The sequence below is a fragment of the Ictidomys tridecemlineatus genome, chromosome 7 (assembly GCF_052094955.1).
Source record: "Ictidomys tridecemlineatus isolate mIctTri1 chromosome 7, mIctTri1.hap1, whole genome shotgun sequence".
NCBI classification, from domain to species: domain Eukaryota; kingdom Metazoa; phylum Chordata; class Mammalia; order Rodentia; family Sciuridae; genus Ictidomys; species Ictidomys tridecemlineatus.
This window is the reverse complement of record NC_135483.1, coordinates 162,052,392-162,077,185: the sequence shown is the minus strand read 5'-3', so window position 1 is coordinate 162,077,185 and position 24,794 is coordinate 162,052,392. Positions and strand designations below refer to the sequence as shown.

The window sequence follows — 24,794 nt, the reverse complement described above, 5'->3', positions numbered from 1 at the left end:
TCTCATCCCTGAGCACTCCAACACCTAAGACGCGCTAAAGAATTCATTTTTTTCAGCCCCAAGACGCCTTCCAGGGAATGTGGAGAAAGGGGATAGATGGTCTGTAGTCTCTTCCAATCCTGAAATTGTAGTGTTTCCACAGCGTCCAGTCTTTCTCGCCCCGGTTTCTCCTGGACAAACAAAGCTATTTACTTAAAGCCTCTATCGCCTACCCTCTGCTTTTCTAGGGTCTTAGCCAAAGCCGCCACCTAGCCGAATCCTGGCTCCTCCCACACCCACAATGCACTTCGCGGTTCCATCTAGGTGGCTGCTCTATCACGTGTCACCCGACGGAGCGCGTTCCCGCTTGGCGCATGCGCAGGGAGCAGTCGCCCGCTATTTTTCTCCGTGGCGGCGGCGACGAGCGGAAGTTCTTGGGAGCGCCAGTTCCGTCTGTGTGTTCGAGTGGACAAAATGGCGAAGATCGCCAAGACTCACGAAGGTAAGCGGTCTTTCCCTACTTACAGGCCTTTTTCGCTGACAACGTGCTAAGACCTTGTCTTCCTAGGTTTCTGCTTCCTCCTGTAGTTCAATTAATAGGGGCCGGTCCCGCGCTTCGGGGTCGGGGCCGACTCTTTGGCGTCAGCGGTGCAGGCCACTGCCCCGCGTAATGGCGTCCTTACTCTTACACCCCCGACAGGCGCTTTGTTCCGTGTTTGGATGCTGCTGCTTCACAGTTGCTTCTCTTTTTCTGGCCAGAGGGCCTCGTTTGGGCGGCTTGCTGAGGAGGATTCAAGGCAAGGGTTCGGGGAAACGGGCGTGGGAGGAAAGTCTCTTCCGCCTCTCGGCACTGTCGTGGGCATAGTTTGTGCATCTGAGAGCCAGAAAAGCACTGAAACACGGCAGCCGCTTTTCCGGCTGCACTAAATCGAGTTTGGTTAAAACGAGGCCCGTTACTCCTAACCCGGGTAATGAGTGTCTTCAGGCATCCGGGTTACGTGATTTTTCTTGCACGAAATGATTTGGACGTAAAATCCGATAGTTTCCTCTCTTAATCACTTCTAGTGTAATATTTGTGTTTTCCTTTGCGTGACTGTTGGAGGTGCAGGCAGAAGAGGGAAAGGCATAGTACTTTTGTTAATGACCGAAGCTTTCAAGATAGTTGATCGTTTTGTGGTATACAAAATAAGGAAAATGTTGTCCATGAGGGAGTATTCAGATAAGCCAGGAAATGGGGCATGGGAAGTTGGAACAACATTTTTTTGATTTCTGACTCAGAATTCAAGATTTGCACTGAACACGAAGCTAACGAGAAAGAGACATTTATTTTACAGTCCTTCCTAGGTGTGTGGTATTAGTCTGTGAGTGTAACAGACTAAAGCTATCAAAATTTCATTCTGGTGGGGGAAATAGACGCGTATATATCGTAATTATTTTATGAGGCCAAATAAGTGCATAAATAGAAGTCAAAGCAACATGTTTTGTGTAACGGAGTGATTAATTTATGCTCAGTTATTTCACAGAGGTGGTGACGTGTCCCTGGTCTAAAAGGATCAATCAGATTTAAATTAGGGAAGAACATCTGAGCCTGAGAGAACATCATGTAACAAGGCAAAGAGTTGTGAAAGGTGTGCTTGGGTAGTCTGCTCTGGCAAGAAAAGAGGGTGCAAGGAGAAAATCGGTAGATGAATCTGGAAAGATTGGTTAGGACCAGAAGTTGAATGGCTTTGACTAGTTGGGATACCCTGAGGAACTGAAAATCCCAACACTTTTTAAACCTACAAGTGTTCTTAAGCCTCATTCATTTGTCTTAAGGACTGTTTTAATGTATTTTTTGCAAACTGACTAGAAAATAGGACGATGTTGCTATTTTTGTTTTTTCTGGGGTAGATTATTCCTATGGGAGCACTTTGTAGCTTTGATTACTTGTTTATTGGTTTCTTAACTATAACATACCCTTGGTCAGGAAAATCAGGAGTTACTAGTTTCCCTACATTTTAGAAACCAGCTAAAAGCCTTGGTGGATTGCATTTTTTGGCCAAAATTGCCATTTTATTTGGGATTATTAGTGTGAATTAAGTGGTGCAAAAGAAGATATTGGAAGATTTGGTTTTAGTATCTGATTACTGTTTGCAAGCAAGATATTTATTGTTCATTACTGTGGGATACATAGATCAGAGTGGTACATTTTTACAAGTACATATCATATTTACATGGCTTCTTGCTCCTTTTGTCTTGGCATTTTCCTTGAGAAGTCTATTTTTATTTGTTAAGTCATTTCTATAACTTTGAGTAGAATTAATTTCTTGCTTTCTTTTTTAAAGATTGTGCTACTGTAGATCTTAGTATAAATGTTTATTATGTTTACTTAGCAGTCTGTTAATTTTTTTCCTTCTATTTCGAGATTATTGCATATGGGAATTATGCCCTGATATCCTCAGGGCTTGATACATGCACAAACAGTTAATAAACTTTTTATTTAAAGGCTGTACTGAGTATTGAACCTACCGGCACTCTACCACTGAGCTACATCCACAGTCAGAAAGAGGGCATTTAAATTTATCTTTGGTAGGCTTTGCTACTTCTCTTTGGCTTGAATAGATGAGAACCAGACTTATTTATGTACTGGGAAACTCCTAAACTGAAAGGAAGAAATGTTGAATTAGCATCAATTTTTTGTAGGTTTTGGCTTTCCAATAACTAAAAAATAAAATTCCCTTTTCCTTCTCCCATGTAACAGTTTGCTCCAGAAAGTCACCAGTTGTGGGGTGAAGGATGAATTAAAGGAAGGCAGAGCAACAACGGTTCTTAGGCTGTTGGATTATTTGAGAGGAGGACTTGGATTTGAACCTCACTAGAGGGACTTTTAAAATTGTATAATACTTAATTTTTACTTCGGAGTTCATCATGTTGCTTTTTTAAGTAAAAAAGATTATCTGATCTTTTCATCCTAAATAATGTTGCTGGTGAAGACATTTCTTTGTTGTACCTTCTAGTTTGTATTTTTTTGGTGGGGAGGGGGGCAGGTAGTGGGAATTGAATTTGGGATACTCAACCACTATGCCACACCCCAGCCTCATTTTGTATTTTATTTAGAGACAGGGTGTCACTGAGTTGCTTAGTGCCTCATAGTTGCTGAGGATGGCTTTGAATTCTTGTTCCTCTTGTCTCAGCCTCTGGAGCCTCTGGGATTACAGGTGTAGGTCCTCAGCTAGTATGTTTTTAATGTAATGGCTGCATCAGTTGTTTGTGCTTGCATCTTGGGAGGTCAGTAAATACTGCTTTCAGACTGAAATAGTACAACAATAGTACTTTACTGCATGGTTTTTTTCATAGGCTATTCCCGTCATTGAGCCATCCAGAAACTTTTTTTTTCCCCTCCTTACTGTCATAGTTTTTTTTTTTTAAGTTCCTGGGATTGAACCTAGGGGTGCTTAAGCACTGAACCACATTCCCAACCCTTTTTATTTTTATTTTTATTTTGAGACAGGGTCTCTCTAATTTGCTGAGGCTGGCCTTGTATTTGCCATCCTCCTGCCTCAGTCTTCTGAGTAGCTGGGATACAGGTGTTTTGTCACCGCAACTAGCTTGTCATAGCCTTTACAAATATTTCTATTAGGATCAGCATTCACATCCTCTTTAATCAACTTGATTAATTTTTACCCTGGTCAGGGAGGTTTATACTTTACAGTGTTGAAAGATAAAAAGAGCTAGACTTAATTCAAATCAAATGTTTTGGGCCTTTTCTGCATGTTAACTTGTGTTGAGTGTGTACAATTGGGTTGGGTATGTAGCTGTGGTAGAGTGGTTTACCTAGCATGCATATGATGCTGGGATCAAGCCCCAGCATTACCAAAAAAAATAAATTTATGTGCATCTAGCAGTATTTGAGCTGATTTTATATACAAAGAAAACCACTCACTGCTCTGTTTTGGAAAGGGAAAGATGGTTTAGCAAAAAATTCCATATATTGGCTTGTTTTACCATTAATTCCTTGAATTGGAAAATTCGGGTTACCACAAAGCTGAAAAAGTTTCTTCCTTAATTTTTTGCTTGAGGAATGACTGGAATAAGTAGTTTTATTATTCTGAATCTTGCTGTGATTTTTTTTTTGTTTTCCTTTATTTAGTTGTTGTCTTGATTACAGATTTCTGGTGTGAATATGCTAGTAAAAATAAAAAAGAGCAAGTAAAATTTGCTTACAGGTTTAGAAAGACTTTTTTCTTCCTGTAGAACTAATTGTTTAAGAATTGATTTTCCAGTATTTTCTATAGTGTTGAGTAAAATAATTTACACTATAGTTAGTTGTCTTATTTGGATTTTGTTTAATGAAAAGCCTGAGAATTGGGTTGCAGAATACATTTCCTGTTTTTTTTTTGAGGGGGGGGGATGTCTTTTAAAAAACTCATTTGAAGCTGAATGTGGTGGCACACACCTGTAATCCCAGCAACTCCAGAGGCTGGGCAATTTAGCAAGACCCTGTCAACAATAAAAATTAGAAAGGCCAGGGTTCAGTGCTAGAGTGCCTCTGGGTTCAATTCCCATTCCTATCTCCTCCCCAAAAGTCTTATGTTTGGGAAATACTTGGTCACCACTTGTTTCTGGCTAGATAAAAATAGATTTCACTTATGGAGGGACACTCAAAAAGGGGTCAGTGAATTTAACATCTGAGAGCTGTAATAAACAGCAAATAGTGCATCAAAAATAATCCTGCTTGGTAGTTAGGTACGGTGACCCGGAAAAAACAGATACTTGGGAATCTGAGAGAGGATGATCACAAGTTCAAGGCTGGTCTGGACAATTTAGGCGATACCCTTTCTCAAAATTAAAAGAGCTGGGGGTATAGCTATGTGGCAGAGTGCCTGTGGGTTTATGATAAGAGGAATGAATGAATAACTGTCCAAATTAAAAAACAAGGAATGAAGAAGCATCAAGGAGGAAGAAATGCTATAAGCTGAGACATATGTGAGATATAGAAGAAAAGGCACAGGAGGGGAAACCAGAATTGTTGGGAAGCAGTTAACAGTTATATCAGTGGCATAAGTTTTTTTTAAAATATTTTTTAAGTTATACATAGTCTTTATTTTGTTTATTTTTATGTGGTGCTGAGGATCGAACCCAGGGTCTCACATAGAGGCGAGGCTCTACCACTGAGCCACAACCCCAGCCTCAATAAGTTTATTTTAGTTTAATTCTTAGAGCTTAGGTCTTTAGGTCTTAGTTCTTATTTTTCCTTTCTTTGCCTTCCTTCCTTTCTTCCTCCCTTCCTTCCCTTCCCTTCTTTTCTTCCTTCCCTTCTTTTCTTCCTTTCCTTCCTTTCCTTCTTTTCTTCCTTCCCTTCCTCCCTCCCTTCCTTCCCTTCCTTCCCTTCCTCCCTCCCTTCCTTCCCTTCCCTTCTTTCCTTCCTTCCCTTCCTCCCCTTCCTTCCTTCCCTTCCATCCTTCCTTTTGTCCTTCGTCCTTCTGTCCTTCTTTCCGTCCTTCTGTCCTTCTTAGGGCCTTGTGCATGTAAGGCAAGCACTCTACCAACTGAGTTGTAGCTCCACACCAGGTCCTAGTTTTAAAATACAAACAACGGGTTTTCAGTTATATCTTTGATGTCAAATAATTCCCAGGTAAAATATTAGATGTTTATGTCAGATAAAGTTTTTGTAATTTTATTATCATTATTTTGAGAAAGGAAATCTATTGTTTTTTTAATGTGGTTTTGTGGATTGAATCCAGGGCCTTTGCATGCTAGGCAGTTTCTGTACTACTTATCTATACTCTCAGCCTATTCTATTTTTGAATGAATTGAGAAGTCAAATATGCTAGTCCCCTAGATTATCCATAAACATATCAGTGCTGTTAATTAACATCTGTCTTCTGTACCTTCTAGCAGAGTATTTATTTTTTGATAATTGAAAGTATGTCAGAAGCAGAAGCCCCCTCCAAAAAGAGGGGGGGAGAGATTCAGAGAAGTTAGAACATTTAAGATTTAGGATATTATGTAAAAGCTAAAAAATTCTATTTATGGTTAATAGAGGATTCCATTTCAAGAGAATATAAGTTTTTATTTTTTGTGGCATGGGGTCAGAGGCGTTGGTTTCAGGATAATGCAGGAGAAAACCAAGAAAGGAAGAGGTGAACTTAAGAAAGTCATGCTAAAGAAAAGGGGGGGAAAGAGTTTTTTTAAGCTGAAAACTTCAGATATGAGAAAAAGTACAGAGAATGATGAAATTAACTCCCAGGTTCTCACCAGAATTTTAGATTTAGGGCCAATTTTGTTTAATACATTCACTAGTCCTTTTCACCTGTTTTTAAAATACAATATAATTTTAGTTTTTAATATATTATTATTGATCCATTGTAATTACACATAATAGTGAGATTTCGAGTTGCATTCCGCCCATTATTTTAAAGCAGGTCGTAGATATCATTTCATCTGTGAATATCTCAGTATGTATATCTAAAAATGTGAAAATTTAAAAAATTAATGCCATTATTATATCTCAAATTAATATGACAAAATAACCAGTTAGTGTTCAGTTTTGCCCATTGTCTTATAAACTTTTTTTCTGTTCAAATCAGAAAAATATGAAAACAATAAAGCCTGTAGATTGTGATTCATATATGTTATTAAATCTTTTCAATCCTTAGGTTACTCACCCATCTTTTTATTTCCCCCTTGCAGTTGATTTGTTGTAACACCGTTGTCCCATGTTTTGCTACAGTCCGGAGAGAAAGGGGAAAGACAGCAATAAAAACATCTAGATTTCACTCAGTACTATTGCAGTGAAGATGTCAGGGGCCGTACAGGGGTTTGGGTTGTGTCTCAGTGGTGAAGTGCTTGCATGCTGGTTTCCATCCTCAACACAACATAAAAAATAAATAAAATATTGTGTCAAAAAAAGAAAAAGATGTCAGGGGCCTACAAAACAAGGGAAACACCAATACAATTATCTTTTCTAGGAATGAGTACAGTTTTCAAATCACATTTCAGGTTTATTTTGTACTAGCCTTGGGAAGGAAATCTAACAAAGGGGTTGCATATTCTGGTTTCTCTCCTACTGTAATTTAAATGGCAATAAACATACTCTCACAGTTTTCTAACAGCTTATCTGCTACCTGAAATAGTTTTGAATGATGCCCAGTGATATTCATATCTTAAAATCAGAGTAGCAGTTTAAGAAAGACCTTATTCTTTTATTTATTTACTTTTTTGGTACTAGGGATTGAACCCAAGGGTGCTCAGCCTCTTGAGCTACAAACTGGACCTTTTTTTTTTGGTGCCAGGGATTTAACCCAGAGAGCTTAATGAGCCATATCCCCAACCTTATATTTTAATTTTTATTTTATTTTGAGACAGGGTCTTCCTAAGTTGCTAAGGCTGGCTTTGAACTTCCGATCCTTCTGCTGGGATTATAGACATGTGCCACTGTGTCTGGCTCCCGATGCCTCCCCCCCTTTTTTTGTGACAGGGTCTTTCTAAGTTGCCTAGGCTGGCCTCTAACTTGCAATCCCCTTTCCTTAGTGTCCATAGTTACTGTGATTACAGAGGTGCACCACCATGCCAACTAGAAGAAAGACCTTATTCTTGACAGTTTACTTCAAGCCTTTGGCATGGCTCTTGCAGGTTCTTTGGTGAATAAAAATCTCATAATCTCATGTTCTTAACTGTTAGTTTGATCTGTTGTCTGAGACTTTTTTTTTCGTTTTTGGTACCAGAGATTGATCCCAGGGGTGCTTAAGTACGGAGCCACATCCCCAGCCTTTTTCTAATATTTTATTTAGAGACTTTGCTGAGTTGCTAAGTGCCCCATGAAGTTGCAGAGGCTGGTGGGCTGGCTTTGAACTCTTGTCTCCTGCCTCAGCCTCCAGAGCTGCTGGTATTACAGGCAATGTACCATGCACCTCACTTGTCTTAAGTTGTTTTTTAAAAACTACACTTAGACTATGACAACTCAGGATTTGAAGGACTGCCCATAATTTCAGTTTTGGAGTTTTAAATCTCCGACAGACTGGGTATTTATTCATGCTTCCTTTTTATGATTTCCGAATTTCTAGCTAAGAGTTCTACCATGTATCCCTGTTCTACTCCCAATTAGTATGTTTAACTGAAGATGGGGTGAGATGAGTATTGGGGCAGGGACTAGAAATGATGTCAGGTGTTTAGAAATCCATGTTAAATATTTCTACTCCCTTAAGCCTCCCTTTCTAACACCTTATTACTATGGAATTTATAATTTAAACTTGTCCCAGCTTCTCTTCATCTTGTTCCCTAATCTCTCCTCTTTCCTCTTCTCCATTTCATCTTTCAAAATTCTTCCTTTGTTATGTAGAGTACTTCAGCTCTTGTCTTAATCTTGTGAATATAAACCTCCCAAAGGCCTGTTTCTTACAAGATTAAACATTTACTTAGAATAGAACCCAGCAATACTATTCCCTAAGATTTTACTTAAGTGATGATAAAAACCAGGTTCACATATACCCTTGTAGAATATTTATAGCAATCTTATTTGTAATCATTTCAGGTTGCAAATAAATCTACTTCTACTAGAAGATAAACACTATAATATATGAAATACTACTTGCTAATAAAAAGGCACAAACTTATTTTTTTCCTTTTGCAGTAGTGGGGATCAAGCAAAGGCTTTGTGCACAGCTCATGCTCTACCACTGAGCTGAGCCACATCCTCAGCCCCAGTAGCAAAAGTATTGATATATACAGTAATATGGTGATAGGCACATTTATGGATTCAGATGGGTTAAAGTGCTAACTCTTGGCAGTTGTTATTTATGTGTAGCCACTAAGAGGTCCAGTTCTCCTCTTGCCCAGTCACTTAGCGGAGTGTGTGTGTGTGTGTGTATATTTGTCTTCACATATGAATGTGTTGGATTACAGGGAGTCCTAAGGGAATGGGTTTAGGCTGGAACAGTGGATTTGTTTTATTTTGGTCAAAATTGAAGTAGGGAGAGATTAGCATTTTCATATTTAAGAAACTACAGGAATACTTAACACCAGTAGCTATAATTTAGTTGTTAGCGTTGAAAATACGGAGTTATTTTCTTTTTCCTATCCCAGAAATGTTCATAAAGTTTCAGTGGAATTTTATAAGCCTTTGCTGGCATGGATGGGGGATAGAAGTTCTTAATGACCCCCCCGCCCGGCTTTAGCAGTAGTGGGCATTGAATCTAGGGCTGCTTTACCACTCACTGAGCTACATCCCTAGCCCTTTTTATTTTGAGAGGATGTTGCTAAATTGCTGAGGCCAGCCTCAGACTCAGGGAAAGTTACCTTTTTTGTTGTTGTTTTGTGCTGAGGATTGAATCCCAGGGGCCTTCTACTGTTGAGCTATGTCCCCTTTTAATTTTTTATTTTGAGACAGGGTTTTGCTTAAGCTGTCTAGTCTGACCTCCTAAGTTGCTGCTGATACCAGGCATGTGTCTCTGTGCCTGGTGGAAAGTTACCTTTTTATTATGAAATATTTTAATATACAGGAAAATACAGGGCAAAACCTAATGAACATTGTAACCCATAGCTCCGATTTTAATGTCCTTCCATTGCTTTACCTCTTCTACTTAGTATCTTGAAAGTGAAACTTAAGATATAAAGTTACCTTATTTCACCTGGCTCTGGAGACTTCAGGCAGGAGGATTGGGAGTTCAAAGCCAGTCTCAGCAACTTAGCAAGGCAGTTAGCAACTCAGTGAAACCCTGTCTTTAATTTAAAAAAAAAAAAAAAAAAAAAAGCAACTCAGTAAGATCCTGTCTTTAACTAAAAAAATACATAAAAAAGGGCTGGGAAATATGGTTCAAGTGGTTAAGCATCCACGATACCAAAAGGGGAAGAAAAAAGGTTACCTTATTTATGAATGTAATGACATAAACCTGTTTGCTTATAAATATTTGAGTGTATCATGTTTGATATTCTGGCACATAGTTAATTAAATAATTAATGAGTTTTCTAGTCTTTAATTATTCTGTTAACTTGTCTAACAAGCTGCTGAGCTTCAAGGAATCTGATATCTTAATAATGTAGATAAGATGTCTGTATAAATGTGCAGCAGTTCATGATGCATTACAAAACTCATTAGGCTTTTTAAAAAGTTTTTTATTCATGGTTTCAAGCAGAGAAGGAAAACAATGCCTGGATTTCATATAATGTTTTATGAGCCTTTGTAATTAGAAAACTTGCTATTAGCAGGTACATAAAATAAACAGGTAAGTTTCTGAGTAAATATATTGTCCAAATGAGAGAGGCTAGTTACTGAAAACTCTGAGCTATATCCCAGCCTTAAAATTATATTTTAAATCGGATATTTGGTGGGCTAGGGCTGGAAATGGAGGGGTTGAAGGGCCAAGTAAAGTAGTTTCCTGGGATGTTTGTTAATGAACTGGGCTCTTGGGATGAAAGTTCTGTCTAAATGTACATCAGGTCTAGGACCTCACCTTTTTAATTTGTGTATCAAGTCATTTTGATTTAGGTAGTAATGCTGTAGAAGAGAGAATGCAGACTGTTTGGCTGGCTTGACTAACCCATTCATGTCTTCTGCCTGAATATTGATGAAAGTAGCATTTTCAGTCATTAAAAATACCCCCCCCCAATCCATTTAGTTAAAAATAGTATGTGCACGTTGCAGGTGGACGTGGAGGCCTCAGATTTTGAGTAAATTATCACTTATCCTTTAGCCAGTTTTTCTAATGTTGGAGTGGTTTTGTTTCTGTTCCTCTGAGAATAAAAAAGTGGTGCAAGTGGGTAGAGGGGCAAATGGGGATTTAATTTTTTTTTTTTCAAATTTGGTGTTGGTAATTGAATACAGGGCTTTGCACATATTAAGTGCATGCTCTACCACTGACACACACCTCCAATATCCAATGCCCCCCTCCTCTTAAAGAAAAACTTTAAACAGAAACAAAATTAGAGACAAGGGCAAAAGAAATCACCTACTCAAGTGAAGTAGTTCTGCCTGCCTGTTGTAATTTTTTTTTTTAAATTATATAGACACACACAATACCTTTATTTATTTTATGTGGTGCTGAGACTTGTGTCTCACACATGCCAGGCAAGCACTATGCTACTGGGCTACAGCTCCAGCCCTGTTGTAATGGTTTTGAGAGATGAGACACAGGAAAGAAGTAATACAAGTGGAGATGGTGATGTGAAACACTGTAAGAATTTTGAGATCTGATTAAAAAACAAACGAACTGAGGCTGCTGAGTTTGGCAGTAAACCCATTATATTACTTTGAATTCCTTAAAACTGCTCCAGCTCCTTTTCATAAGGGGAAATGTGGCCCACCTGTGCCTTGGACTGAATAAAGTTGTTACATTTTCTTCTTCTTTTTTTTTTTAAAGAGAAGAGAGAATTTTTTAATATTTATTTTTCAGTTTTTGGTGGACACAACATGTTTATGTTATTTTATGTGGTGCTCAGGATTGAACCCAGCACCCCCCACATGCCAGGTGAGCGCTCTACCGCTTGAGCCACATCCCCAGCCCCCATTTTCTTTACCACAACCATCTTAAGGAACTGTAGGATGATTTCTTTTTTAGCTGGGGGGAATGGGACTGGACAGCTACATGACGCCAAGAATCTTTTGATTCTTGCAGCTAGTGAATGAGCTTTTTTAAAAGTGCCTGGTATCAAAGGGGGCTTAATTCAGTTGGACAAAGGGTTAGCAAGAATTGTGACTCTTTGTTAGGCCTTAAAATAATAATTTGCAGGGCTGGGGTTGTGGCTCAGAGGTAGAGTGTTCACCTAGCAGTGAGGCACTGGGTTTGATCCTCAGTACAACATACAAATAAAATAAAGATATTGTGTCCACCCATAACTAAAATGTAAATATTAAAAAATATTAGTCTTATATTTAAAGAAGACTAAAGAAAATGACAACAAAATGCAATGCCTGGTTCTTTCATTTGTGGGACAGGGAATTGAACCTGGGGGTGCTCTACCAGCTGAGCTACATCTCCAGTTCTTTTGTTTTGAGATAGGATCTCACTGAGTTACTGAGGCAGGCCTTGAACTTGTGATTCTGCTGCCTCAGCCTCCTTAATAACTGGGATTACAGGCATGTGCTACTCTGCCTGGCTTAGTGCCTGGTTCTTGACTGGATTGTGGATTTAAAAACAAAAAACATAAAACAAAATCATCTCTAATCTTGGATGCTGCTAGGGCATTTGGGGAGATCAAAGTGAATGCTGTTGTGGTTATGTAGGACAGTGTCTTAAACATGGAAATATATGCAGAAATCTTTAAGGGTAAAATATCTGTAACTTAGTTTTTTTAAAAAAGATATTTATTGTTGTAGTTGGACACAGTACCTTTATTTATTTTTATGTAGTGCTAAGGATTGAACCCAGGACCTTGCACATGCAAGGTGAGCTGTCTACCGCTGAGCCACAACCCCATCCCCTTTGTAACTTAGTTTTAAATGTTTTTGCAAAATTTACGTATATACGTACATTTGTTCTATCTCATACAGAAACAATTGATGAATAATTATAGATGGAGAAATATGGTGGAGTGGGGTGAGGGGTATAACTCAACAGTAGCTTGCTTACACGTCCCTGGTTTTGATTCCCAGCACTGAAATAAATGAATAAATAAAAATTGGGGGAAGTTTGGAAAGCAGTTGAGAAAAATTGATGCTTCATTCACCAGATGTGTTTTTTGTTTCTGAGGGTTTTTTTTTGTTTTGTTTTGTTTTGTGGTGCTGAGAATCAAATCCAGGGCCATGCTCATGCTAGGCAAGTGTTCTTTCACTGAGCTACACCCTTGGTCTCAGATATGCATCATCTAAATATCAGACCGATGGCTTAAGTGTTTAAAGGATGAAATATAGGGACTGGAGTTGTGGCTCAGTGGTACAGAGTGCTCGCCTAGCATGTGTGAAGCCCTGGGTTCAATCCTCAGCACTACATATAAATTAAGGTATTGTGTGCAACTACAACTAAAAGAAACATTAAAAAAAAAAGGGTAAGATGTAGCAAGAGTTAATTCATTTATTGAGTACTTAAGCATTTATGTTTATTGTCTCATTTAATCCTTAAATTTTTTTTATGTTGTAGAAAACTATACTCATAGATTAAGTTAATTATTAATTAGTAGAGAGAGCCATTATTTGAAGGGAGACATTTTGATTCCAGAGCTTAATTAAACTTAATCACAAAACTAAGGAGATGTTGATTGCAGCCAAATCATGTAGGGCTGTTGTCTTTGTTTTTTATTTCTATAACAATGCACCTGAGGCTGGGTATTCTACACAGTAAAGAGGGTTTATTTAGCTTATAGTATTAGAAGGTAAAGGTTCTGGATTGAATACACCTATCTGTTTAGCCTCTGGTGAGGGTCTTGTGGCTATATCACAACATGGTGCCTAGCATCATGAATTATGTTTAGGAGGAAGAGATTGCATGGCAAGACAAGCAAGAGAGAGTTGGGGAGGTGCCATGATCTCTTAAAACAACCCACTCTGGAGAAATAACCTACTTTGTGAGACCAGTGTTAATTAATTTCTAGGGCAATGCTACCCTAATAACCTTCCTCTAGTCCCCACCTTTTAAAAAGTTCTACCATCTCAGCACTGCCACACTGGAGACCAAGCCTCCATTAAGTACATGATGAATCTTTAGGGGACAAATGATAACCAAACCATAGCAGCCCTGAACTCCATGCTAAAGAATTTAGACTTCTCTTGTATTATTATTCAGAGTTTGGTTCCAGCTGACCAGGACATTACATGAGGGGAGGGATCTTGTTAGAAATGCAGACACTTGGGTCTGACCCAGGCTACCACATTAAATAAAATCTGTAGGTGATTTTGTTGTAATTCAAGTTTGAATAACTCTCCACAGCACTTTTGCTTTTTTTTAGATAGTCTTACTTTCTTGCTTAGGTTGACTGAATTCCTGGGCTCAAGTGATCAGCTTCCCCAGTAGATGGAGCTACAGATGTATACCACTGCACCCAGCTCAGTACTGTTGTGTTTACATCCTTGGTAGTGTTGAGATTAAATAACATTGAGTGGGGGCTGGGACTGTAGCTCAGGGGTAGAACAGTTGTATCGTGTGTGGAAGGCCATGGGTTCCATCTCCAGCATTCAAAAATGGGGGAAAAAGTAAAATCTTGAGTGTAGTTCTGGGTCCTAATCAATATCAATAACATCAATCTTTCAGTGAGAAAGGTTTAAAATTCAATAATTTATGAATATTTTTGGCAAACCATTCTAAGGGTGAGGATAATTTGCAGTTGTTGAGATAGTAAACAGCTCTTTGCATTAGTTTGTTGAGGTGAGGAGATGTATTAAATGTATATGTATTATGTGCTTGATACAATCATATTTACCCATTATATGTGGAAGTTATTTTAAATGTCTGCATTATGTTGATACCTTTTTGGAAAAATGAAATTAAGAGCGTTTCTGTTTTCTGTCTTAGATATTGAAGCACAGATTCGAGAAATTCAAGGCAAGAAGGCAGCTCTTGATGAAGCTCAAGGAGTGGGCCTTGATTCCACTGGTTATTATGACCAGGAAATTTATGGTGGAAGTGATAGCAGATTTGCTGGATATGTGACATCAATTGCTGCAACTGAACTTGAAGATGTAAGTTACGAATTCTATAAGAGCAAGCGTCCTCCTCCCCTGATTAACTCCCTCCCCATGAGAAAGCAAGAAACATGAATAGTCATAGGCTTTTTGAATCTGTTTTGGTTATTATGGAGAATGACAACCTCTCGTTATGAAAATATTATCACTATTTAAAAAATATATTTTATGAAGCTTATATTTTATCCCACCATCCCAAACATATAGATGGGGTTAAATTTCTAGCTGCTGGTTTTTTTTTTTTTTAATATATATGTTTTTAGGTGGAGGTGGGCACAATAACTTTATTTATTTACTTTTATTTGGTGCTGAGGATCGAACCCAATGCCTCACACATGCTAGGCAAGTGTTCTACCACTAAGCCACAACCCCAGCCCTTCCAGCCATTCTTTTGTGTGATTTTTGTAACAGACAGACTTTATATGTTTAGATGCTCAAACTAATTAGTCAAACTAGTTATTATGAAATTCAGGTCATGTTTTACTTAGCAGTTTGAGCCTTTTCTTTTCCTTGAAAGAAATTTAAAAATACCAAAGGTGAAATTTTCTAGAAGCCAATCAAGGGACTAGCATTCTGAGTTCTCATAGTCTGATGGTAAGAGAGTAATGGCTATATGTTCCAGAAATTAAGGGGAAAGTTGTCCTTTTGTTTTTAAATAAAAAATAAGAAGCCTTAAGATCTTCAGAAGTACCTGCTGTTGCTTTTTTTAAAAATTGAGATTAACACTAGTATGTGACAGTGTACTGTTTATTAAATATATTATTAAGGAAACAGATACGTTTAAAATTACTTCTTATTTTGTGACCACAAAACAAACCTTTGTTTAAAAACAGTAGTCAAAAAAATTAAGGAAATAGGAAAATGTTCAAATAAGCTGTTTGTAGCTGCCAAATTTGAAATTAAAATTTCATTAAGTTCTTTGTTTTATTTTTGGGGATTTCATTGCAGGATGACGATGACTACTCATCATCTACAAGTTTGCTTGGTCAGAAGAAGCCAGGATATCATGCCCCTGTGGCATTGCTTAATGATATACCACAGTCAACAGAACAGGTGACCTTTTTATTTGTTTTAAAACCCTAGTTTAATGTAAATCAATGGAAGTGTAATTGATGTGATTCTGCAATCTGTATACGGGGTAAAAATGGGAGTTCATAACCCACTTGAATCAAAGTGTGAAATATGATATATCAAGAACTATGTAATGTTTTGAACAACCAACAATTAAAAAAAAAACCCTAGTTTATTCTGCTGAAGAAAAGTGAATCTTTGAATTTTTATGGAAGCCAATGCACTTTAGGAATCAACTCTAAAAATGTTTTTAAGTAGAGTTGATTTAGAAGTAACACCTAGTTAATTTTGGAAAGGTAATCATTTTTGGAGGCATTGAACTGTGAAAATGTGGAGATACATATATTTGTGTATATATACACACACACATAGAGACACAATTTCCCTATGCCTTGTTTCTCCATATTAAGATTTATGAAATGTTAGAGACTATTTCTTTCATCAGTAGTCATGTATTAAACCTTGTGTTTTATAATGCTATGGTTTTTGTGTTTGATATTCTATTTGGTTATTTAATGAAGTGGGTTTTAAGTGAGATTTATGTCTTTTTAGTATGACCCGTTTGCTGAGCACCGGCCTCCAAAGATTGCAGACCGGGAAGATGAATACAAAAAGCACAGGAGGACCATGATAATTTCCCCAGAGCGTCTTGATCCTTTTGCAGATGGTAATTCTTTCCCACTTTTCTATAAGTATTCATAAATTTATTTGTATTAAGTTGTCTTTAGCCCTTTGATTTTTTTTTGGCATGCTTATGAATTTGCTTTTCTTTTTTAAAATCCCCCTTATTATAGATTTGTGTAGATTTGGTTGAAGTCACAGATGCCATATTCTTCATCTTTATAATGCAAGTTTTCTTTCCAGGTAGAAGGACAAGAAAATAATGAGCCAATGCCATAGAAACGCAAAGGGTTAAAGGTTTTTCTTTTACTTTTGTTTTGGGTACTCTTTCTATACTTTGAACAAATGTGTTTTTCTGCTCAATATACTTTCAAATTATTGAAAGTTTTCATTCCAAATTCTAGAGTTTTAGGATTGTTACTTTTGAGAAACTGTTTCTCACACTAGAGCTCCCCCAATATTGTTCTAAATATAGCTTAGTAAATGCTCCTACTTTGCTCTAAGCATACCTAAAGTTAAAACAAAAGTATGTATACAAAGACTTTGATATTTTTAATAGTTGGAGTCTGTTTTGCTAATTTTAGTGTGCAAGTCAGCACAAGGGGCATAGTGAGCCTGATGGAAGCTTTCCTCAGGTGAGTTGAGTTTCACAGTCAAAATTAGGTGCCTGTTTCTTAAAATTAGATTTGGCTGCAGGTTTACAAATTAGATTTTCAGCCTGCATGAATTAGTAGGGATATTCTTTTTTTTTACTTGCATAATTGTAATTGATTTAAACATGTATGTCAGAATTCACAGGCCCATACTAACTGTCCTTAATTTCTTTCCTACAGCAGTACTGCTATATGCCAGTCCTGTCTGCATTCTTAAGGGTGCAGTTCAACACATCCTCTCTAGATTATGGTGAAAAAGTATTCCAAAGGAAGTCTTATCAGAACTAGTGTCAGAAAGAATGACACTGCCAATTGGGCATGATCTTCAGCTTAGGAAATGTCTTAGAATTTTATTATTTTATCCTAAATTATGATGCTATACTTCTTGTATAGCTAATTATCACATTTCTGAAGCATAGTGTGCCTCTGTGAATCTTATAATGTACTATTTGGGCTTCTTTAAGATATTTCAAAGTTTGAAAAGCAAATGCTGAAACTTTAACCAAGAGACTAACACATCTCTTTGTACAGCACTTTTCTTCTGTGTGCATCATTAAAAACTGGTAGAAGTAATGTATTTTAAGTAATGTTTCCAGTTGTAATTTATAGTTTCTAAGAAAAATGTTTCTGGGTCAAGGAAACTTTTAAAAACACGAAGCCCTTTTTAGTAACGTGACATCAGAATAAGATTATAGGTATATTTTTAAAAATCAGATTTTCTAAACTACAAATATTTTAGAACACTGTATGAAGAACTTGTCTAGTCATAGTTATTTGTAGTCAGGATTTTAACAGCTTGCAACAGGTAATGTTTTGAATATAAATATCTTTCCAAAGTGTTACTAATGGTAAAGAGATAATTTTCTAGGCTTCTATTCTGCTGCTTGAAGTCAGAACTGCTGATGGAGACAAAGGCACGAAAGTGTACGTATTCCGGATTAGCAACCCAGGAACCCATCACTTCTGAAGACTAAACTGTGCTGTCATTTTGTTTTTATATGCATTAAAGTATTTGTTTTAAACTGCTGTAGATATGTTTGTGTTCAAACAGGTTAAATTGATCAGCAAACTCAATAAAAAGTAAGATGTATAATTATTAAAGTTTTTCTATCAAAAAATAAATTAAATGATTTTGGAATAACATAACATTAGAGCAGGGCAGATAAATCATTTGAACCTAATTATTTTTTATTTATTGTACTCTTGTCCTGTTGCTGTTCTTTTCTGCAGGAGGGAAGACCCCTGATCCTAAAATGAATGCTAGGACTTATATGGATGTAATGCGAGAACAGCATTTGACTAAAGAAGAGGTATGTGAACCTGCCTCATATTTTAATGATTGTAAAAGAATGTAAAGAAAATTGAGATTGAGAGGCTTTCATATTTCTCATTTTGTTAGTTGCTATACAAGTAATATTTTTAGTAGTATTAATGAAAATTAAAATGAGAAAAAAAATGACTCCCCAATTCTATCACTGTTCAAATTAATCTTCATATTTCTATGTCCTTTTCTCATCCAGGACTTTTTGGGTATGAATGTGTATATATCTATCTATGAGTGGATTGGATGTATGTGAGAGAAAAGGTTAATGATATGCCTCTAAAGCCATTATGTTAGGGAAAGGCCAGATGGTCATGTTATTCTTGAAAAAATCCTTAATTTTCCCACAAGACACAAGATTCAATTTGCATATGGATGGAGAATTTTGAATAAATGGTGTGTGTGTGTGTGTTGCAATCCTAGGAATTGAATCCAAGTCCATTTTGTTTTAATAGTTAATTCCATGCCTTTGTTATATTTAGAGTTGTTTATTATGTGATTTTTAAATGGGGTACTGGAAACCCATTTTAAAATCTAGATGAATTAAATATTTGTTATGACTAAATCATGCATAGGATTTATGTAATTACAGATACAAGTAAAACATAATTTTGATATTTTCATTTTTTACCATCTGTATGTTTTGTTGTAGAGTGTCAATTGCTATTTATGAGAGTTTTAAAAAGCCCTAATTTTTCATTTTATGTAGTGCTTAAGACCAGATCCAGGACCTTGTACATGCTTAGGCAAGCACTGTACCATTGAGCTACATTCCCCAGCTAAAAACTTACTCTTCAGTGAAAATGGTTTGGTTCCCACTTTTGACTTGAGATTTTGCTGAACTAACTATATGTAAAGCAAGGTATTATATGTTAAAATTCAGTGTTTGCTTGTGTAGGAAGAAAGGCATTTTGTAAAACTGGAAATACAAAAAAAGAGTTAGAATGAGGAATGGTAATAACAAGTAACATAAAAAGTAAAGTGAACGAAGTATAAAGTAGTATATTAAATGGAAATGATTATATTAATGGCATTAAAATAAATCGATTTGATTTTTTGTTTGTTTTTGGGCAGTGCTGGGGATCTAACCCACATTCTCATGTATGGTATGCAAACACTCTACAATTAAAAACACTTTTTTTTTTTTTTCCCCTGGGGATTTAACCCAGGGGCACTTTACCACTGATCTAATCCCTGTCCCTATTATTATGAGACAGGGTCTCATTAAGTTGCTGAGGTTGGCCTCAAACTTGTGATCTTCCCACCTCAGCCTCCTGAATTGACTGGTATTATAGGAATATGCCACCTCCCTGGGCTCATGAAAGAATTTTTAAATTTTTAGTTGTAGATGGACATAATACCTTTATTTATTTATAAAGAGAGAGAGAATTTTTTTTTTTTTAAAGAGAGTGAGAGAGGAGAGAGAGAATTTTTAATATTTATTTTTTAGTTCTCAGCGGACACAACATCTTTGTTGGTATGTGGTGCTGTGGATCGAACCCGGGCTGCACGCATGCCAGGCGAGCGCGCTACCGCTTGAGCCACATCTCCAACCCAAGAGAATTTTTAATATTTATTTTTTTTTAGTTTTCCGCAGACACAACATCTTTGTTTGTATGTGGGGCTAAGGATCGAATCCGGGCCGCACGCATGCCAGGCGAGCGCGCTACCACTTGAGCCACATCCCCAGCCCCAGTACCTTTATTTTTATGTGGTGCTGAGGATCGAACCCAGTGCCTCACACATGCTAGGCAAGTGCTCTACCACTGAGTTACAACCCCAACCCTTATGAAAGCATTTTAAAGATAAATGTTTTCTGCTTTTTCAAATGTTTTTCAGAGAGAAATTAGGCAACAGTTAGCAGAAAAAGCTAAAGCTGGAGAACTAAAAGTCGTCAATGGAGCAGCAGCATCCCAGCCTCCCTCAAAACGAAAACGCCGTTGGGATCAAACAGCTGATCAGACTCCTGGTGCCACTCCCAAAAAGCTGTCAAGTTGGGATCAGGCAGAGGTGGTTGTTTTTTATTTTTCATTGTTATTTAAAAATTTTTTTTCAATTATGTAATATATTAGTATACTTGGGCTTCTGTACAAGAAACCATTGACCGGGTAGCTTAAAAAACGGATTTATTTTCTCACAGTTTATGGAGGCTTTGAAGTCCAAAGATTAGAGTGCTGGCATGTAGGTATTTGGTGAGCCATCTTTTTGTGACTTGCAGATGATTACTTTCTCCCTCTGTCTTCACAAGTCCTTTTCTCTGTTTTTTGGTCACTAGTTCTGTCAGATTAGGACCCCACCCTTATTACCTCATTTAACCTTAAATACTTCCCAAAAGGATTAATCTCCTAATACAGTCACATTAGGGGTTGGAATGGCAACATCAGTTTGGGATATTTGCTGGATCCTCTGTTAGAACTTTAAGTGCTTTAGTGATCAATCCTTCAAATCCCCTGCCTGCCACCTCATTGTACTGGAGATTTAATCCAGGGGTACTTTACCACTGAGCTACACCTACCATAGCTTTTCTTCATTTTTACTTTGAGATAGGGTCTTGCCAGGTTGGTTAGGCTAGCTTTGAATTTATGATCCTCACTCTGATGCCGGCGATGAGAATCAATTGGAGCTGAGTTTCATTTCCCTAGATGTGAAGATTGAACATCCGAGAAACAGGCAAGCAAGAGTGTCAAGCTATTTTTATTTAAAGGATAGAACAGAGATAGACTTCTGCCCGGAGTTGGGTATCGGAGGAAGTGGGGCTATTCTGCCCCTTTTATACTTTTTAGAATTCCTTTATTCTCATTGCCTCTGTTCCCAAGAGGTAAGCCAAAAGGTAGAGTTCCTGGGTTGGAGAGGAAAGGAGCAGCCCAGAGTATCCCCCCAGGAGGCATTCGTTAACAGCCCCTTATAGGGAGGGAAAATTCCCTAGAGACAGGAACCGGTGGTGGAGGAGGGGGAAATGTCCTGAAGGTATTATCATTTTATTTTCTCCTGAATCAGGAGAATGGGGGCATTTCCCCTATTAATTGTTATCAACACTGAGTTACCCCTTATCTCCATTCCCTGATTCCTTACCTCCATTCCCCGCTTCCTCAGCCACAGTCTTTGGGATTATAGATGTGTACCACCATGTCTAGTTATCCTTCAAATTCTTTTAACACTGCATTCATTTCCTAGTATCTTATTTCTGTCTCTACATACCATCTATACAACAGCTGGCAAATTTATGAATTTTTCCTCTGCTTCTGTTCTTTAGGCTTATATGTCTTAACTTGACAAACTTACTTGTTTAACATGCATTTCAAAACCATTTTTTAAAATGTTTTTTTAAGTTGTAGATGGACACAGTACCTTTATTTTGTTTATTTAGTTTGTTTATGTGGTGCTGAGAATCGAACCCAGTGCCTCACGCATGCTAGGCAAGCACTCTAACACTGAGCCACAACCCCAGCCCTTCATTTTTTTTCTAAACTTAAAAAGAAAAGAGGATTTTTTTTAGGTTACTGTTTTGAAGCCAGAAAGTCCAAATGTCATGGCAATTTAAATATATTCAGTATCTATCCACTTTTTTGTCACCTAATTCACTGTTTACTGTAGTCTAGATTACTGTAGATAGTAGTCTGTCTATTCATATGTCAGGAAAAAAAAATCCCTCACAACATGGCAGTATTTTTACATTCTCAAAATTAGACTATATTAAATACAACACATAATTTCCATAAAATTTAAGATAGATAGATCCTGAGGATTTCTGTCATTTGCTTGTGAGAGAATTCAGTTCTGCTGAATATGATTAATGCCATGGTTGACATTCAGTGCTTGCTTTTTTCTTTTTAAGAGAGAGAATTTTTTAATATTTATTTTTTAGTTTTCAGTGGACACAACATCTTTATTTTTATGTGGTGCTGAGGATCAAACCCAGTGCCCCGCGCATGCCAGGCTTGAGCCACATCCCAGCCCCTCAGTACTTACTTTTTAAAAAAATATTTTTAGTTATAAATGGACACAATACCTTTATTTTTATTTGTTTGTTTTGGGGCACTGGGGACTGAATTTATATGCACTGAGTCCACTGAGCCACATCCCCAGCTGTATTTTGTATTTATTTAGAGACAGGGTCTCACTGAGTTGCTTAGCGCCTTGCCATTGCTGAGGCTGGCTTTGAAATTTCGATTCTTATGTCTCAGCCTCCTGACTGCTGGGATTACAGGTGTGCGCCACCACTCCTGGCTTATTTATTTATTTTTTTAAATGTGTTGTGGAGGATCCAACCCAGTGCCTCACATGTGCCAGGCAAGTGTGCTACCACTGAGCTACAACCCCAGCCCCTCAGTGCTTAATTTTAAAAACTGAGATAAGCTTGTTCTGATGGAACTGTTTACTATAAGCTTATAAATAGACAGAGTTAATGTCTTTCTTGTAACAGCTGCAGAGATCCAGATCATGTTTTTCTTTCATTCTGCTCATTTAACATAACTTTACCCTAATCGGGACACTGGGAATTAGAATACATAATAGGAAGGGGTTATTTCCCACCTTTCCTTCTAATTCAGCAGGAGAGACAAGTGCCAGAAATTGAGATGTTGAGCAATTTATGTTCTTTACTCAATACAGAATTTCCCAACCTGGAGTAATAGAGGTTTTTAAAATGAACAAATATTAAACTTAATTTTTTATAATATGCAAATTTGCAAATAGAAAACTAGAGTTCTTGGATCTCCAGGAGGATCCCATTTTAAAATAAATGTATAAAGTATATTACAAATTCTGTTGAATATTTAATGGAGCAGTGCTTAAGTCTAAATTTCGTTTGCTTACACTAAGTCATCTACTGTTTTAATATGATATTGTCTATTCTAGTGGAAGTTCTTTTGATACTCATGCTGTATGGTGCCTTGCATCACCTATTAGTCTCTTATTCAAACTGCTGTGGAACCATAGTGTTACTTAAATTTACTTCTGATCCCCCCTCCCCCAATCTTGCCATCATTACTTGGATGATGTTGTTTGGTATATGTGGTTTAAAGATAATTATCTGGGTAATCTAAAATATTTATTAGACATACATACATGCACAGTGAACACTATTTAAAATAGTATTTCTTAGAATTTATGGTTTTCTTCTCCCCTGATAATGTATGTCTTTCAGTTTGGGAAGTACTGAGGGAATTAGAACTGGCAGTCTTTCAGTGCAGATTTAGATGGAAAAACCATAGTCATACCACATACTTAGATTCAAGACTTTCACTGTTTCAGATTAATACTTGAAATTGTTTTTGGTCTTAAACCTATTTGCAAGAAAATGGGTATCTCTTTTTTTAAACAGAATGATAGTTTACTTTCGCTTTAATTATATAGAGACTAGAATTAAAATATTTTATTTAAAAATTTTTGGTTGTTCTCTGTGGGTATGTAGATGTGTGAATAAGTTTTTTTTTTTTGTTTTTTTTTTTTGCTTTGTTAAGACCCCTGGGCATACCCCTTCCTTAAGATGGGATGAGACGCCAGGTCGTGCAAAAGGAAGTGAGACTCCTGGAGCAACCCCAGGCTCAAAAATATGGGATCCTACACCTAGTCACACACCTGCGGGAGCTGCTACTCCTGGACGAGGCGATACACCTGGGCATGCAACTCCAGGCCATGGAGGTGCAACTTCCAGTGCTCGGAAAAACAGATGGGATGAGACCCCCAAAACAGAAAGAGGTAGTACTTCTAGTGGAATCTGGATGTGTGTTTGGGTAAAATGTTGACTTGAGTGGTAGGTTCAGACTGAGATCTGTTCTCTAGGCCTGTCTGGTCCTGTAAATAACCAGATGCTATGAAGATAAATAAGAAACTGAATAGATCAAATGCCTAATTTTCCCTCTTGAAGAGGTTTAAGATTTTTTTAAGGAAGAATCTAAAGTAAAATCTTGTGATTAAATATACCTGACATAAAATTTACCATTTTAACTGTTTCTGGTTTTTTGTTTTGTTTTTTGGTATTGGGAATTGAACCCAGGGGTGCTTTCTACAGCCTTTTTTATGTTTTGTTATGAGGCAGGGTCTTACTAAGTAGCTTAGGGCCTTGGTAAGTTGCAGAGGCTGGCCTCAAACTTGTAATTCTTTTGTCTCAGCCTCCTGACAGTGCTGGGATTACAGGCATGCACCACTACACTCAGGTCATTTTAGCTGTTTTTAAGTGTAAAATTTATTAGCATGAGGTACTTGCACAGTGTTATGCAGTCATCACCATTATTCATTTCTAGGACTTTTTCTTTATCCTAAATAAAAAATTTCTGTACCTATTCCCTCTGCCTTTTAGTTCCTGGTAACCTCTGTATTACATTCTGTCTCTTAATTTGCCTAAGCCTCTTGTTTTCTGTATAGATGATCTAAGGCTATCTTTCAGTGACTTCATGAGAATAACTGTGGCAAAACTAAGATTTAATAGTACATTTGCTATTTTAAAAGTTTTCAAAGAATTGGTAATGATACAGGGAAATGCTTAACATGTAATTAATAAAGAAGCAGTATAGAGTTGTCAACTGCGTGGAGAAATATACAAATTGGCTCAAGATAT

At 37.2% G+C, this 24,794-nt stretch overlaps 1 protein-coding gene across 6 annotated transcripts in view; it reads left to right on the top strand.

The window, feature by feature from the left end:
• The first annotated feature begins 311 nt into the window (after positions 1–311).
• Positions 312–24,794, top strand: part of Sf3b1 (splicing factor 3b subunit 1) — a 39,904-nt gene continuing 15,421 nt past the window's right edge. For 2 of the 6 annotated variants that reach the window (XR_005738052.2, XM_078017787.1), the window contains exons 1-7: positions 322–481; positions 14,400–14,566; positions 15,518–15,622; positions 16,193–16,307; positions 18,145–18,224; positions 20,075–20,245; positions 23,698–23,935. Coding sequence is in view for 3 of the 6 variants with exons in the window: in XM_078017787.1 (XP_077873913.1) it covers positions 454–481; positions 14,400–14,566; positions 15,518–15,622; positions 16,193–16,307; positions 18,145–18,224; positions 20,075–20,245; positions 23,698–23,935 (904 nt within the window). In the remaining 3 variants the exon portion in view is untranslated. Of the gene's footprint in view, positions 482–14,399; positions 14,567–15,517; positions 15,623–16,192; positions 16,308–16,350; positions 18,225–20,074; positions 20,246–23,697; positions 23,936–24,794 lie in introns of those variants that run through there. The other 4 variants (XM_005324345.4, XR_013424217.1, XR_013424216.1 and 1 more) reach the window with 4 other exon arrangements.